Here is a 14,725-nt window from a genome sequence, read left to right on the forward strand (position 1 = left end):
ATCCAAAAGGAAATACGATTATACCACAACAAAACCATTGGAATTTATAAAAATCATGCAAATGTTTCCACTGGTTTTAGGTTTTGTAAAACTGTATTATTTCTTAAACCCAAATGTTCCTCTGTTCAAAAACATAGATACATTTCTGTTTCTAAAAACTGTACCGCAAACTGAGCAACACACAAAAAAATGGATTCTGGAAACAAGAATTTCCTTTCAAGACTGCAACCTGATGAAATTAACACTGACTTTCAACTTTAAAAAAACCCATATTTCATTTTTTTAATTGTACTTGAAAAGAAATACTAAAGTTAAAAAGGAAAATTATTCAGGAAAGCTAACAGGCAATACATAAGGACAGTAACATAGTTCACTTTATTAAGCCACAGATGTGCATAGCTAATCCATACAAAGATTCTACAAAGCTGTATTCATTTGTAGAGACCAAATCCTTCAGCTAGGTCTCAAGAGCAACTCTCCTCTTTGCTTAGATATCCTGTTCCACTGGGAAAACCTCACGCAGTTCTCTCACATCCACATTACAAGAGAAGGCTTTGTGGGAATCATGGCACATGCCAGAACACCTCCATTCCTCTGACATGTCTGCAGTACTCACAGTAAGTCAGGATTTCCTGAGTACAGCATGTTCCAAACCTTCTCTCCTTAACATTAACAGATAAAAGAGACAACCCTCTATCTTTTCCTAAGCATTAACATAACTGTAGAGAAAACGTGTCAGAGTGGTATCATTGAAAATGGTAGGGGCTGGGGAGTGGGAAGACTGTTATCAGCAGAGTGGGGTGAGTAGCCTTGAAAATCTGCACAGAGATATCTTTTCCCTTTCAGGTGGATTCCATCACTAAAGAATTTCAAAAATCATTCTTCAGCTTATCTTTAAGACTGGCAATGACTATCCCTATTTTATATAACCAGTTATACACTAGAAAATGGAAAATCAAAGAATCACAGACTTCACTGCCTTAAATGACACCTATGATGCAAATTTATAAGTTTTCTCCCAGATGTTTTACTCTGAATTATTTCGCAACAAAAATAAGGTTTTCCTACCTTGCTGAATGGGGAATGATCTAAACCCAGAAAAAGCATGTAAGTCCATGGAAAAAAGTATGGGGAAAAAAAGGCAAGGATGGGAAAAGTTGGTTATGGTTGGGGCAGAAGGAATATAAAAAGGAGTAAGAGAAGATTGGTGGCACAAAACTATGGCTGTAGTTGTTAGAAGGAGAACAGTAAATTTCAGGCAGGGAGAAGAGAGAAGTAGCTGGCTAGCCTGAAGAAACAAAATATTGGTGAAGAAACAAAATATTGGTGAAGAAACAAAACGTTGGATAATGTTCAGAAAAGGAAGAGGCTAGAAGCAACATCAGCCCAAAAAGTTTGAGAAAAGATGTTAAAATAGCGGCAATGAGAAAGAACAGTAGGCTAGTATGAAAGAATAAAAGTCAAGATCTGATCCATCAGGACAGAGAAGACAAAGGGGTAGAAGTTAGAGGCCAGAATGCAAGACATACTGAAAGCAGGAGCCAGGTGCCAGAGAAAGGAATAGAAAAAAGAGTAGCTGTCTTTAGTATTAGAGGAACTGACAAATCAAAACCATCAGATTTTATGAGATAGAGTATCAGTAGCTTCTTTAAATACCTTGTAATATTGTTATAGCTTAATCAAATGGAATTATCTGATCAAAATCCACAATTCATTTTTAATTGCTATAACATTTTGATTTTGTGCAAAACAAACTGAAAATATTACTAATAATTTATGTTGACAATTAGATTTTGCAACGTACTATAAGTTTCATTCCAAAATGCATAAAGTAATGTGCATTATATGTTTAAAAATATTTACAAGACTTACTGGCTGCTGTAGAACTGGCAGATGCACTAGCTTATATGTTAGCAGTAGCATCTTTACTAGTATGATTTACTGTGGCAGCCTTAAAGTTTTTGAGATTCCATTTCTTCCATACACATTTCCTTGGGTTTAGACCTGAAAATAAAAAATTTAATTTAGAAAAATGTTTATGTTAATTTTGAAGATCACCCTATGAATATTCCCAAATGAAATAAAAATTGTTTTATTTCCTGTCTCCAATGTGCAGATTTTTATGCCCATGGTCAACTTTAGGCTTGGGATCCAAGCCTGTTAACTGAAATAATTATATTCATATACTTAAAGTCAACCAAGACAGTTTTCACTATCTCCCTTCCTGCTTCTGCTTGGTTTTGCACATGGATGAATATCCTTACTTTGTGGTTCTTCCAATACTGGTAATTTAATAGATTTGCATATGTTTGTTGAGGTTGTGAATTATTCTGGCAGCAATACATAATTTACTTTATTCAGTGGTTTTCAATATTCATTCCAGTAGAATTTTGCACAGCTCTCACACCATAAATTTCATGCAGATACAGAATCTATGCCATAGCAGTGGTCTCCTAGTTTCTTGGGATTTTTTTTCTGGTCTGACTAAATTTCAGTTAATTCTATCCATTATCTATTTATAGCGGCTACACATTACAGAGTATACTGTGGACTGTGGGTTTACCCAGCTCTTCCAAGTTAAAGGCCCATTTGGAGTTTGGTGCATATATAACTTTGAAGTATGTAAACCTTCTCTAAATTAAATTTTTCAGGGTGATTTTTCTACATACAATTTTCTCTGGAACTAAAAAGAAAATTCTGCCCAACAAAAGTGACTGACACAGAGAAAGGTTTTGAGGAAATATTTCTGTATTTTATATCTACTTCAAAAACATATTTCTATTGCATTTGTCAATCAGCTTCAACATACAACATAATGAAATCCACATTGTCATGAAATCTAAGTAAATGAACACTAAAGATAGAAATATGCTCTAAAACTAAGTTTTAAAATGGATATTAAATGACATATACAATCTAAAAATCATAAACTGTTACTGTTAAAACATGCAGATATTTAATGGTAATATAATACTACTTCCAATAGAAACTTCTAGGACAGGTTCAGTCTAAATCCTGCAAGAATATTTATACAAAGTGACCATATTTTATAGAGAGAGATCTTCAAGGCCACCTACAAATAGTTACTGGGGAAGATCTCCTAGTCTTCTGTTTTAATCAAAAAAACCCAACCTCACTATGTTCAGCAGCTTCTCCAGGAACTAGTATAGTTTTTCTTAGGGCTTGAATTGTAAGACTTCCTTCCTGACTGCATTTATGTGCTTACCATAGATTCTTCCAGAATACTTCTCCTACACAGTAGCACAAAGAAAGCAGTGAAACGAAATCTGCATTCATCAGTTCAATTATAAGTTGTCTCTGGGTATGATTATATACTTGCTGGGTAATTCCAAAATAGACAAGCACTTTTACAGCTAATAGAGCTACTACAGAACGGAGTCACTGCAATAAGGCAATGATTGGACTGGATTAGAGCCTACACATAGTCTTAAAAATACAATACTTCCTATTCAGTATCATCCTGATACCAACTCTAAAGAGATTAATCAGTTCCCATCCACTCAAACTCTGAGGCATACAAGCTTTTACATTTGTGACATCAGAGCTTAATTTAATGGGGAAAAATATCTAATTCAATTCAACTGAAAAATGCCAGTCTAGCTTCATCCTTAGTCATCTTACACAGGAACAGTTCCAAAACTGGATCTAACATGTATCACGATAGAAAGATAGAAACACAAGCAGGTTGTCAGAAATGTCAGTAATGTCTCATATTTGCAGTAAGACTTTATCATTAGTAAACACGGGGATGTCCAGTCCAGCTAATCTTGCTACACAAATAAATAATTAGAATGCAGTATGCTTCCACTGTGTCAGCTGTGGGATACTAAACAGGTTGTCAGGACAGATTTATACGGCATAGTTTAACAGTTAATGCAGGTTACATACTGTGTTTGACATGCTTTTGCCAAAAACATTTTGAAATGTCCGATCCAGTTTTACCTTTCCTTAAAGAGAAATAAGGCCATGGACAGTCAGCTCAGATTCTTTGTCTCCTTTCCAGGCTAGTTTTAAACTATTTATCCATATTTATATACCAATAATCAGAATTAAGATATCATCATCATCATTATTATTGTGCAGAGAAAGCCAGCTTTGACAATAATATTCCTAGTACTCAATTTTCTATGTATGTTTATATATGTATATAATTACTAGGGGAAAAAGCAATGGATTCTCACTGAAACGTAGACTTGGTGGTCTGGACAAAATATGCCTCAGGGAGAAGGAAAAAAACCTACCAGTACCTGATGTCCACTGAAAAATTAAGTCTACCAATCTATCGTTAAAATAATTATCAAAACATGTAATAGATTCAGGAAATGCTTCATAGAAAGTGACACAAATGACTTGTGACAAACAATCAGGAAATAACTGCCAACATAAGAATAATACTGTATCTAAAAAGGCTACAAAAGATATTTCACATTACAATTTTCTTAGTTAATGTAAAAATATTTAAGTGAACCGTAGTAATTGCAAAGCCATTCTGCTAAAAACAAAAATAGTACAACCTTTTATTATTTGTGTGAAACATTAGGCAACTGTATCACCAACAGGGGAATTCACTTCTCAAAAATTTGCTTAATCAATGTATAAGTCTAAGTTCCCAGTTAAGCCTGAACTGGAGGATGCTGATTTCAACTAATTACATACTTTGAACAAGTCACTTAGGGTTAAAATTAGGATGCAGAATAAAGTACTATTTGTTAATATTTAACTAATCATTATATTTAATGAAAAACAAGATGTTTTTAAAAAAATTGCATCTTTTAATATTATCATTACATTTTACTATTCACACATTATATGAGCCAAAAAACCTAACTTCTGATTGCCCATGATAATTTCTAGCTTTTCCTCACCATTTCTGATTGTTCTCTCTCTGGTACTTACATGTGTGTGCTTCCAGCTCTCTTTTGGAGCCAAACAGTGCCAATCTGGATACATGAAAACTGGTTTATGTGACACATTAATACTTTTATAAGCTGAAATACAGCATCTACCCATATATCACTGAAAATGCGAATTGTACTGTTGCCTGAAAAAAAGCATCTTTAGCATCCCCGGGAACAAAAATAAAATGTGCCACAAACTCTGCAATTCTGTCAAACAAGTGGTATTGATAAGTGGTATTGATCTTCTTGGTTAGGCTTCAAAGGGGAAAAAAAATCAGGAAGAAGGTATCAGCATAAATTCAGGTATAGTTGTGTGCTAATATACTGATGCATGACATAAGTTCATGGTTATCTATACTATCATGTGAGGTATTGACAATACAAAGGAATACCACTGAAACACATATTCTTAAATTAGTTCCACCTCTTACTCCAATATGTTGTTTTTCTAAATATATTAACAGATTTTTTTTTAGTATATTGCAGTAGTTCCTGATTCAGAATAGCACTTAAGAACATGCATTATTTGAAGCATATGTTAAGTCTATCAGCTAACAATTAAAGACGGAATCTAAGCACCGTACTGAATCAAAGCCAGTGTACATAATCACAATCTCCTGCCACATCAATATTTTCTTTCTCTTCTTAATAAAGAACATAGTGATCACCTAAGGTAACAGAATCCATACACTTGATTTACGTTCTTAACCTAAATATTCCAAACTCATACCTTTTATAAACCCTAACACCATTACACAAAGTAAGCAAAGTAAAATAAATAGTCAATTTGATATAAAAGTTTATTTTAAGCTTCATGGCATAAACCTGCTAACTAAATTAGTTCTTCATATGTTCAACTACTGCTCTTTAAAGTTACATGAAAAGTTAAGTATTGGGCCTACACTTGATGCAGTGGAGCTTAAATCAGTAAAACACTTGCATTGTTGTACTTGCAGAATGTGCAGCTTATTTGTTTGATAATAACAGATCTAAGAATGCTTCAAATTAATTTATACATTAAACTTTTGGAGAAACCACCATCAAAAAGAATGCTGAAACACTGCAATAGATGATTTTGAGAGAAACAAACTTTTCCAAACTTTGAGAACATTTTTCTGTCAAAACAACAATAAAATATTAATTACACTGAATGCAGAGATTTAAAAAATTCTAAAACCACAAAACAAACCAAAACTAGACAAAGGCAAAAAGTACAAGGATTTCAATTTGGAACAAATTCCACAAGCAAACAGGAACTTCTTTCAGTTTAAGGAAGTACCGAAAGGAAAAAAACTTGCAGGGGAAATGCTTAACTGTTACTGAGAACAAAAGCAGCTTCTTTGGGTACCTCAACATTTGTTCATCAAAATATAAGGACTGATCTGCATTTGCCAGATACCCACAACGTTCTCAGCATTTTACTGTTTTTTTAAATTTTCAGTAAACCTAAGACTGAAAGTCTAAATACCTAAAGTTTAAAACACAACATGAAGGTATAAAAAATTAGTAAGACAGCAAGTCACACTTGTGGCATTACATTTATTACATAGTTTAAAAATATGTAAGAACAGAAATTTTGTAAATAACCATAACAACAAAGCAGATGAAGACACTGGATTAATTTATTTCCTTTTACATTAGGAGGCAAGCATTGATTGCAAACTGTGCCAGAACTGTGTGCAGAAGTGCTAACAGGATTTCTGTATTCCTTGCATCTTGCTTATCTGGGTACATTTGTCCATATTTAAACACAAATAAACAAAATTTTAAAATCAGTCCTCCAAAGTTGGGGTTTTTTTAAAACACAGGTGTGGCGTTTCAGAAAGCTACATCAGGTTCTGGCAGTGTATTACAAATGCCTCAATAGGAATAGCTGTAGATTATAAACCCATATGATATTTTTATCCAGTGCAAATAGTAAGGTCTACAGCCATTCTTTGAGTGCCAAGATATTAGGTTTTATGCAAAAAATTTATGAATTTTCATATTTTGTAGGACTAGTCCTTACTTCTGCATATTGATATTTCACTGTCAACTTCAACAAGCATGCTTCTGTTTGTATTTAAACACTTTTTCTCAAAAATGTTACATTCATGCACACATATGTTTTGCAGCAAGTACTATCAACAGGTCACTATTTAGACATAGAGTTTGTCAAGGCTGCTTAACAATCTGAATTTTAAATCTAACCTTCATTCTGCACAACTTGTTTTTATCAGCTTGACAGTATTTGGACTTGGACAAACGACAGGAATTAACAGTTTCCTTCATTTATAAATTTGAAGCAGTCAGAATTCATTCAGAAAAATGCAGTAGGTAAGGGACATAACATTTACAATATCCTTCAGTCTTATCAGTTAGTAACTATTTTAACATAGATTGTGAAATTCAGTCTGTGTAATAGTATTTAATGATAGGTTAATTTGCAAAAAAGTTATAAAAATATTTTTTATTTTGATTAATAATAACACCTTAATATGCAAAATGGATCAAAAGTCAGGATTTCAGAGTATCTGATACTAGTAACAAATTAGTGATTGTTTTATGTTGGTGGTAACTATGATCACATGACTATTAGGAATCTGTTCCACTCGTTTCTATATATTTCTGTACCAATGCAATCCTATTGATTCAACAGCATAAAGGAAGCAATTTGGGGTAGCCACTTATCAAATTTTTAAAATGTTTCTATAGTGAGAATTCAAATTTGTTCGTAAAATAAATCACTTTTTCCTTATGGTTTCATTTATGCTCTAAGTATGTATACTTATCTAATCTGTATCTTATTACATTAAGCATTTACATTTTAAAGATAAATATTAATGAAGGCTTACACATTTCCACTTCAAGTGGAAGTTATAAAAAAATCTAATGTACTGTATCTTGGCGTTTCACAGTGCCATGAATTCTGACTCTGCCCCAAACTGACTTTCCCAAAGAGAAAGCTACCATGACCTACCAGTCAACTAACGGGCCACAAGAATAGGGATCACTGTCTGAAGCAGATCACAAAGACAGGAGACACATAGCTCTAAAACAGCCCTGTTTTTGCAACTGTTACTTAAAATTCTGAATTCACATGGAAAGACTATGACTTCTCATTTGTCTGCTAGTGAAGTAACTAAGTATTTGAGGCCATAGCTAATTCCCACTGAAGTGAGTGAAAAATCAAAACAGAAAGGTTAGCATTGCAATAATACTCTAAATTGTCATTTAAAATTTTCATGACTAATTCAGTCAAGGGGCAGGTGGAAAAGCTTTATCTTTACATCTAATTAGTACACCACATCAGTCGCATAAAAGATGGGTGCATGCACACCGGGGGAATTAACATATCATCAAATAAATCTTGTCTTGGCTGACAAAAAAGAGCTGTTAACTAGCATTATTAATAGCACATAGAAGCAGCTGGACACTCTAAGGGCTTCATTTTGCTGCTGTTGGTCATACGAAAGAAATAAGGAATGTTTTCACTTTTTATGCCCTCAGGTGAGAGGCATGAGTATGTATCTGAGTATGTACATACTGTTGCTGACACTGCTGCTACAAGATCAGTTTCACAACCTTGAGGTTCATGCTTACCAGCTGTGGAGTAAAACTGAATGATCACCCACGGAAGAAATTAATTTGAAATTAATTTGCATGATAGCATTCAAGTGTTTCACATACTTATTGCAAACTTCTACTTTACCAATCCTACAATTCCTGCAGTGAATCAGATGTAGGTGTTACAGATAATCATCTCACTGCATAATCTTAAATCACTCCCTGAGCATTGTCAGATTTGTGTACACGATACATTAAAAAAACTAATCATGTAATTTCAGATGATGTGTAATATATATGCCAAAAGGGACTGCAATATAATTACATACTCTACATTCTAATTCTGGGTTTACATCACTTTTGAAATTCTTTTTGAAGTTTAATACTATTTTAACATTATTTATTTCAGTACTTTAATTATTGGTCAACTCTGGGACCTAAGGACAGGGCAGCAAGAAGAATCTTTCAACAACAGTGGCTCCTAATAATAAATGACTACTAGATTTTTCAATTTTGTAGCTTCAAGAAGTGCTAATAGTGCTAAAAGGAGCATGAAAATGGAATGCAAAGACAGATGTGTCAAAATATTTGCAATACTCCATATCAGCAGCTTCTGTTTAGGATAGTGGAAGAAAGAGTACATACTTGGGAATGCTGAGCTTTTATAACTAAGTCCCAAAGTTCTGGAGCTTCCAAATGTCTTGGTAATTCTGAAAGTTGTTTCACCTTGGAACCAGGGTAGTTACAGGTCTAAAAAGAAAAGAAAAACATTTAGCAACTAAAGCTAATTATTAAGTTCCCTTTGTGTTAAATAGCTGCTCCAATGAGAAAATACTATTTCAAACACAACCAAATTTTTTCTGAAGTAAAATTTTAAAAATATTTTACAATAGAGGCGTTCACTTGCTGGTGACTCCATTTTATAAAGATACTTTCTTTAGCAGTTGCTTTCTTTTATTACGCTTAAGAGTCTGTCAAAAATACATGAAATGACCACTTCCATCTTTGATGAGTTTGTTTCTTGTGAGTTTCTTCTTTCTCAAAAATTTCTTTTCTATCAGAAAATGACTAAACCCATGCCAAATTTCCAAGATGTCTCAGAAGAATCTAACAAAGGATTTGTTATTTTTACATATCTCAATATTTTCCTCAATAGAAACTTTAATTAACCTTTAGTAAGCCAAATTACAAATATGATATGGCCTTATGTTAAAAATTTTGAATCACTTAACACATTAACTCAATGGGTTATTAATAATTTAAGGCCCAGTTTTGTCAGTATTCACATTAATATTTCAAATAAAGAACCTGTTCATGTCTGGTTATGCCTGAAGTCTAACCAACATCTAAGAAATACCAGGATCAAGACATTCCAAACTACCATAGACACATTTGTTCTCCTTCAAGTCCCTCATCTAGCACATTGTAAAGTCCCAGACACTAGGCTCCAAAGATTTGACCATAATATGCCAGATGACTAAAACTAATCATCATATTTACACTGTATTTGGAATTTCCATTACCCAATATATCCAAATTCGGGTAGTCTTAGAAAAAATTGACTGACTCTTGAATGAGTGAATCTCAAAACTTTTCTTTCCCTCAGTTTGGTATCAGAAGTATTTCTTTGACTTTCAATTCAAAGCACATTCATAAGACAGAATGCTGTGTACTTTTTTACATGTAGCGTAAAAAAGCTCACCTCTAAATTTCTACTCTTTGACTCCTCAACAATTTGGCAACCTGAAGAAGGTTTAAATACTTAATTCATAATTAATGCTATTTCAGACAATGATATAAACAATATTTTCAGCTAAGAGAATTCATACTAAGAACTGTGAATATACTTTAGATAAGGAACAATGGTCTAAAATGGAGACTTTAGGTGACTACAAAATACCTTTGGAGACATAAGGAAAAAAAAGTACTTTTTCAAGTAGGGTTTTTTTTCCTGCCTCAACAAACACACAGAGATAGGTGAAATCCCACTTCTGGATCCAACAAAAACACTTTAAAATCTGGTCTTTCTTGTCTAATCCATGTAAAGAATTAAAAATATGTACTATACCTTTGCTTTCCTCATCTCACTTGTCTGAGAACTTCCTCTGCATCAATTTGCTCAGTAGCAATGTCTTAAAAAAAATTAGTAAGGTTTAGCTAGAAATAGAGGCTGGATTGATGCTTTTATTGATTAGAAGTTTTAATCTGGCAAAGACTTTTTATATATCTAGAGCTACATCTAAATGGGTATGTGCACAAAAGTTAACACACTGTGTAGTCCAACTGCATCACTGGAATGATTGGAAGGCTTTAAACACCAAAATCTGTGGAGAACATGTTTTCATAGACACTTGCCCGCACATTGTTTAGGCCTGAAACAAAATGTTCCTGAAACCCAGGCAGAACTGGGACTTCAGCTTATTAGAATTTTTTAAATTATAAACTTCACACTTGTAAACTGAGGAAAAGCTGTAAACACTTATCTGGGCCAATGTCGGTCGGTTACTCTGTTCAAGGGCAGCAAGATGTTTCTCTAGATATGCTGGTCCACATTGTAATGAAAATATTTTTCAGCATGTTTCTCTTAGCTAAGTGATACATGTGTTTATTCTCTTCTCCAAATCTGAGGGTGGACTGATGGGTCAGTGGAACATGGTCATACAAATATTTACATATAGCATTGAAAGAATAATCTTTTTGTAACTTACCCGCCAAAGAATAAGGCTCATTGAGAGAGATCAGCTTGGCCGTTCCTTCTGCAATCAGTAGGTAGTAAAAATAGTTATTTCTGAAAATAATACAAATGCAAAGATTAAATTAGGTAATCTGTGAACTTTATTTTGCATCAAGAATTGTAATACCAGTATAAATACATTTTACATATACCTTCTAAGAATCTCTAATTTTGACAACATTGTTAACATAGACTGTGATTTCCTCCTCTCCCATGTACTGCATTCAGAGATGATTACATCATCTCAAAGAGACAGAAAACCAGAAATAGGCCAGGGAGGCCCATTATGGCATACACAGAGTAATTAAAAAATAACTTTTTAGTTACAGAAGGAGATAAGTCAAGAAAAAAAGCACTATTATGTTTCTAAAGGGACAAATAAAATCATGTGCAATTTAAGTTCTCGGAAAGGACGGTAACGCCTTCCATCTGTTGAGAACAGCCTTGGAAGCAGAGGAGGAAACTCTGTTCCTTGATCTAGCAAAGAATTTAAACTACCAGCTTAAATATTTGAGCAAATTGTTGAAACCAATGGCAGTCATTTGAAGTTAATCATCAAATTGGTCACTTTCCTGAAATAACTAAGTATTAATACAGAGTAATCAATGTGTTTTTAAACCCTCTAGTATAGCTGAAAGACAATGACATGTTCTATCTTAATAGCAGGACAGTAAGACAATTTCTTTAAAAAAAAATCAAATTAAATGCAAACAATTAATACACATATGTATTTTGGGGTAAAAAGGGAAAAGGTGAGTAAAACCAATTTGAAAATTAAAACATATTAATATTTTATTTTGACATTATCCCAAATTTAAATGTTTCCATTTTTATGTCAGATTGCTCCTCTTAAAAATACACCTTTTAAAGAAAAAATTAAATTTTATAGTGAAATGTTCTGCCCATCAAAACACTTTAAGACATTTTTCGTTTCTTTGTTCCTGTGAGAAAAATAGTTCTGGTTCAAAGCAAAAGGGCAATTTTTCGCATAGCTCTGTAGTTAAAGGCTTTGAGTGAATCAATACTTGCAAATAATGTAGGCATGTCAAAAGGAACATTCTGTTTCCTCCAAAGAGAATGTAATTTCGGTGAATCACTGGTAACCACAGTATATTAAATTCTTTAACAAAATACAAAGGCATAGTCAAAGATTTCCCTAGCAGTCTTATCAGTACAAGAAAAGAAAGAAATCTCATTAAAAAGCAAAACTAGCTATTCCCCTTTTCATAATCATCCAAACTTTTTGCCTCAGGGTTCAGGACTTTCCATTACGTTAGTAATGCTGTGGACTGATCAAATATTTTAAACAAAGCTTGATTCAGTGTCATCACTCAAGCATGCTTCCAACAATAGAAAATTGCTGTACAGCAGACAAAAATTATCCTCCATGGTTTAGCTTTGAGAAAAAGGGAAGTTAACAACAGAGAGGCTGCTCTCTTAAAGGTTCACCATTTCTACAAACCTCTTAGTTTCCAGTGCCTGAGGGTCTTGGAAACACAGTCTATGCTTCAACTCAGTTCTCAATATTTACATTCACATGGCTTTGCTCAGGACCTGACTCCTGCATGTTCAGTTCACCATACACACGGGTAGTTAAAATAATAAGCAGTTGGACTCACCAAATCTTGAGACCGTAAGAATTCTTCAAAAGTAAAAGGAGGCTCTTGCATTTTCTGCCGACATACAGTAAGAATTGTTCTCACCAGAATGCCTTAAAAAAACCCTAAGATAACATACATTAGCAACAGAAGAATACTACACATTCTTAAATGTTGAGAAACATGCTAAAAATGTGAAAGATATGCAAGGACATTTAATCATAAAGGCAGAACTTCCATTTTCTTCTCAGTACCTCCACATGAAATATTTGTACTATTATTATCAACATACTAATACATACTGAAGAAAAAGTGAATGTCCAATCACCGCGCAAATTGGCTCTGTTCTTACAGATTCAGTTTTTGTTTAGAAGTTGGAAGAAACGCAAGGGTTGCAGATTAGAAGAACTCTTACTGAAATCAATCAACTGGTATCTTCTGAGTTCAGTATAATTAAGAACTCAAACTTTACATGGTTACATATGAGCAGAAACCAAGCGTGAGAAATACTGCTTTGAAAAAAAATTATCTTTTTAGTAAATTGTGAAATTAAGAACCTCCAAACACAAATGTTATAGCAACCATTCCTAAAAATGGGTTTGTTAATATCACAGCTTTTGTGCAAATAACAATAGAATAAAAGTATACAAAGGAGTAATTCAGATTTCAGAGCCCACTTTTAAAATAATGAGCAGGCTCTGTTCATTCCCAAACAACAAGTTCTGGATTAAGCACCCCAAGAAATCACTCAAACAAAGTAAGAGATGGTACACTTAGTAAAACCTACCATAATTAAGAAAAAATTTTAGAAACTATTACAAAAGTCTTCTCTGCGTCCAATAAACCCTTTGTTATTTCAACATGATTAACTACTGCACATCAAGACGTATTGTCACAGCATAAGGAGACAAAAAAATACGGATGGTGAAATGTAGCCATTTTTTCCTACTACTGCAATGTATTACGAACTGCTAGCACAAAAAACGGATCAAGCCAAAACAAAACAAGTAACAACAGAATGCTGGTAGAAATCCTCTGCTACTGAATGTAATACCACACTGTGAGGTTTTTGGGGTGTAACTGAGATCAAAGTTTGGCATAAAATCTGCCTACAATGTCAACTTTTTCCCCTAAGGCTATTACGACTAATATATCACAGACTTCATTTCACTGAGTTGGGGGAAATATCCTCTATACCAAAATTACTGCTTTAGTTTACTCACTTCAACCTAAAAATGCAGTTACTGAACACTGAATATTGGGTAAATGCTACTGTGGAGCAGCATCCTCAACCAGGCCAAGGAATTCCACAGAAAAGGTCCCATGTCCTTATGTAAAGAGAGATGCAAAACAAGAGAGGAATACAGCAACACAATTCTTCCACCACTTGGGAGTCAACCCTAAGCGTGCAGTAAGCATGCTACTGGGTGTGGGGGGAGGAACAACCAGGTGGAAAAAAAAACCCCATCTAACTGATCTAGCTTTCCTGGAGTTAACTAGGGAGTGAAACAAAACCTTCAGCCTCCCACCACAATGGTTTCCAGGTACTTCTACCGAGCGGACAGACCCCGCAGGACGGCACCACCTCCCATCGAGGCGAGGAACCGCCGCAGGGAGAGTAAAGGACAGGAGATCTTTCCCAGGGGCTAGTAAAATCTGGAAGGGAAACCTGCTGGAAAGGGCGGGTTTCTTCCCCACAGGTAACAGCATGTGATTTCTGGTCGGGTTTTTTTGCGACACAAAACGTGGAAAAAAGGCGGTTCGGGGCGGGAGGCCCTCAGATAAACACGAAATCCCGTTAGGAGCCACACCCTGACTCAGGCTCTCTCTCTACCGGGGGGGGACCCCGAGCCGCAGCCGAGCTGAGGGAGAGGAGAGGGAGAGGAGGACACCCCGCCGCGGAGAAGGGCCCTCAGGCCCGCCCAGTC

At 34.5% G+C, this 14,725-nt stretch overlaps 1 protein-coding gene across 1 annotated transcript; it reads right to left on the minus strand.

The window, feature by feature from the left end:
* Positions 1-6,438: 6,438 nt before the first annotated feature.
* Positions 6,439-14,544, minus strand: FAM227B (family with sequence similarity 227 member B). The gene is made up of 4 exons (XM_069799603.1): positions 12,815-14,544; positions 11,174-11,218; positions 10,168-10,208; positions 6,439-9,215 (listed from the first exon to the last, which is right to left on the minus strand). The coding sequence occupies exons 1-4, from the start codon at positions 12,867-12,869 to the stop codon at positions 9,069-9,071; spliced, it is 288 nt and encodes a 95-aa protein (XP_069655704.1). The 5' UTR covers positions 12,870-14,544; the 3' UTR covers positions 6,439-9,068.
* Between the last annotated feature and the right edge of the window lie 181 nt (positions 14,545-14,725).

This window comes from Haliaeetus albicilla, chromosome 12 (genome assembly GCF_947461875.1).
Source record: "Haliaeetus albicilla chromosome 12, bHalAlb1.1, whole genome shotgun sequence".
NCBI classification, from domain to species: domain Eukaryota; kingdom Metazoa; phylum Chordata; class Aves; order Accipitriformes; family Accipitridae; genus Haliaeetus; species Haliaeetus albicilla.

Coding starts and splice junctions, on each gene's coding strand:
- FAM227B (XM_069799603.1), bottom strand. CDS start 12,869: ATGCAAGAGCCTCCTTTTACTTTTGAAGAATTCTTACGGTCTCAAGAT. Junction 11,219..12,814: donor ACGGTCTCAAGATTTGGTGA/GTCCAACTGCTT, acceptor TGATTGCAGAAG/GAACGGCCAAGCTGATCTCT. Junction 9,216..10,167: donor CAAAGAGTAGAAATTTAGAG/GTGAGCTTTTTT, acceptor TTTTCTTTTTAG/ACCTGTAACTACCCTGGTTC.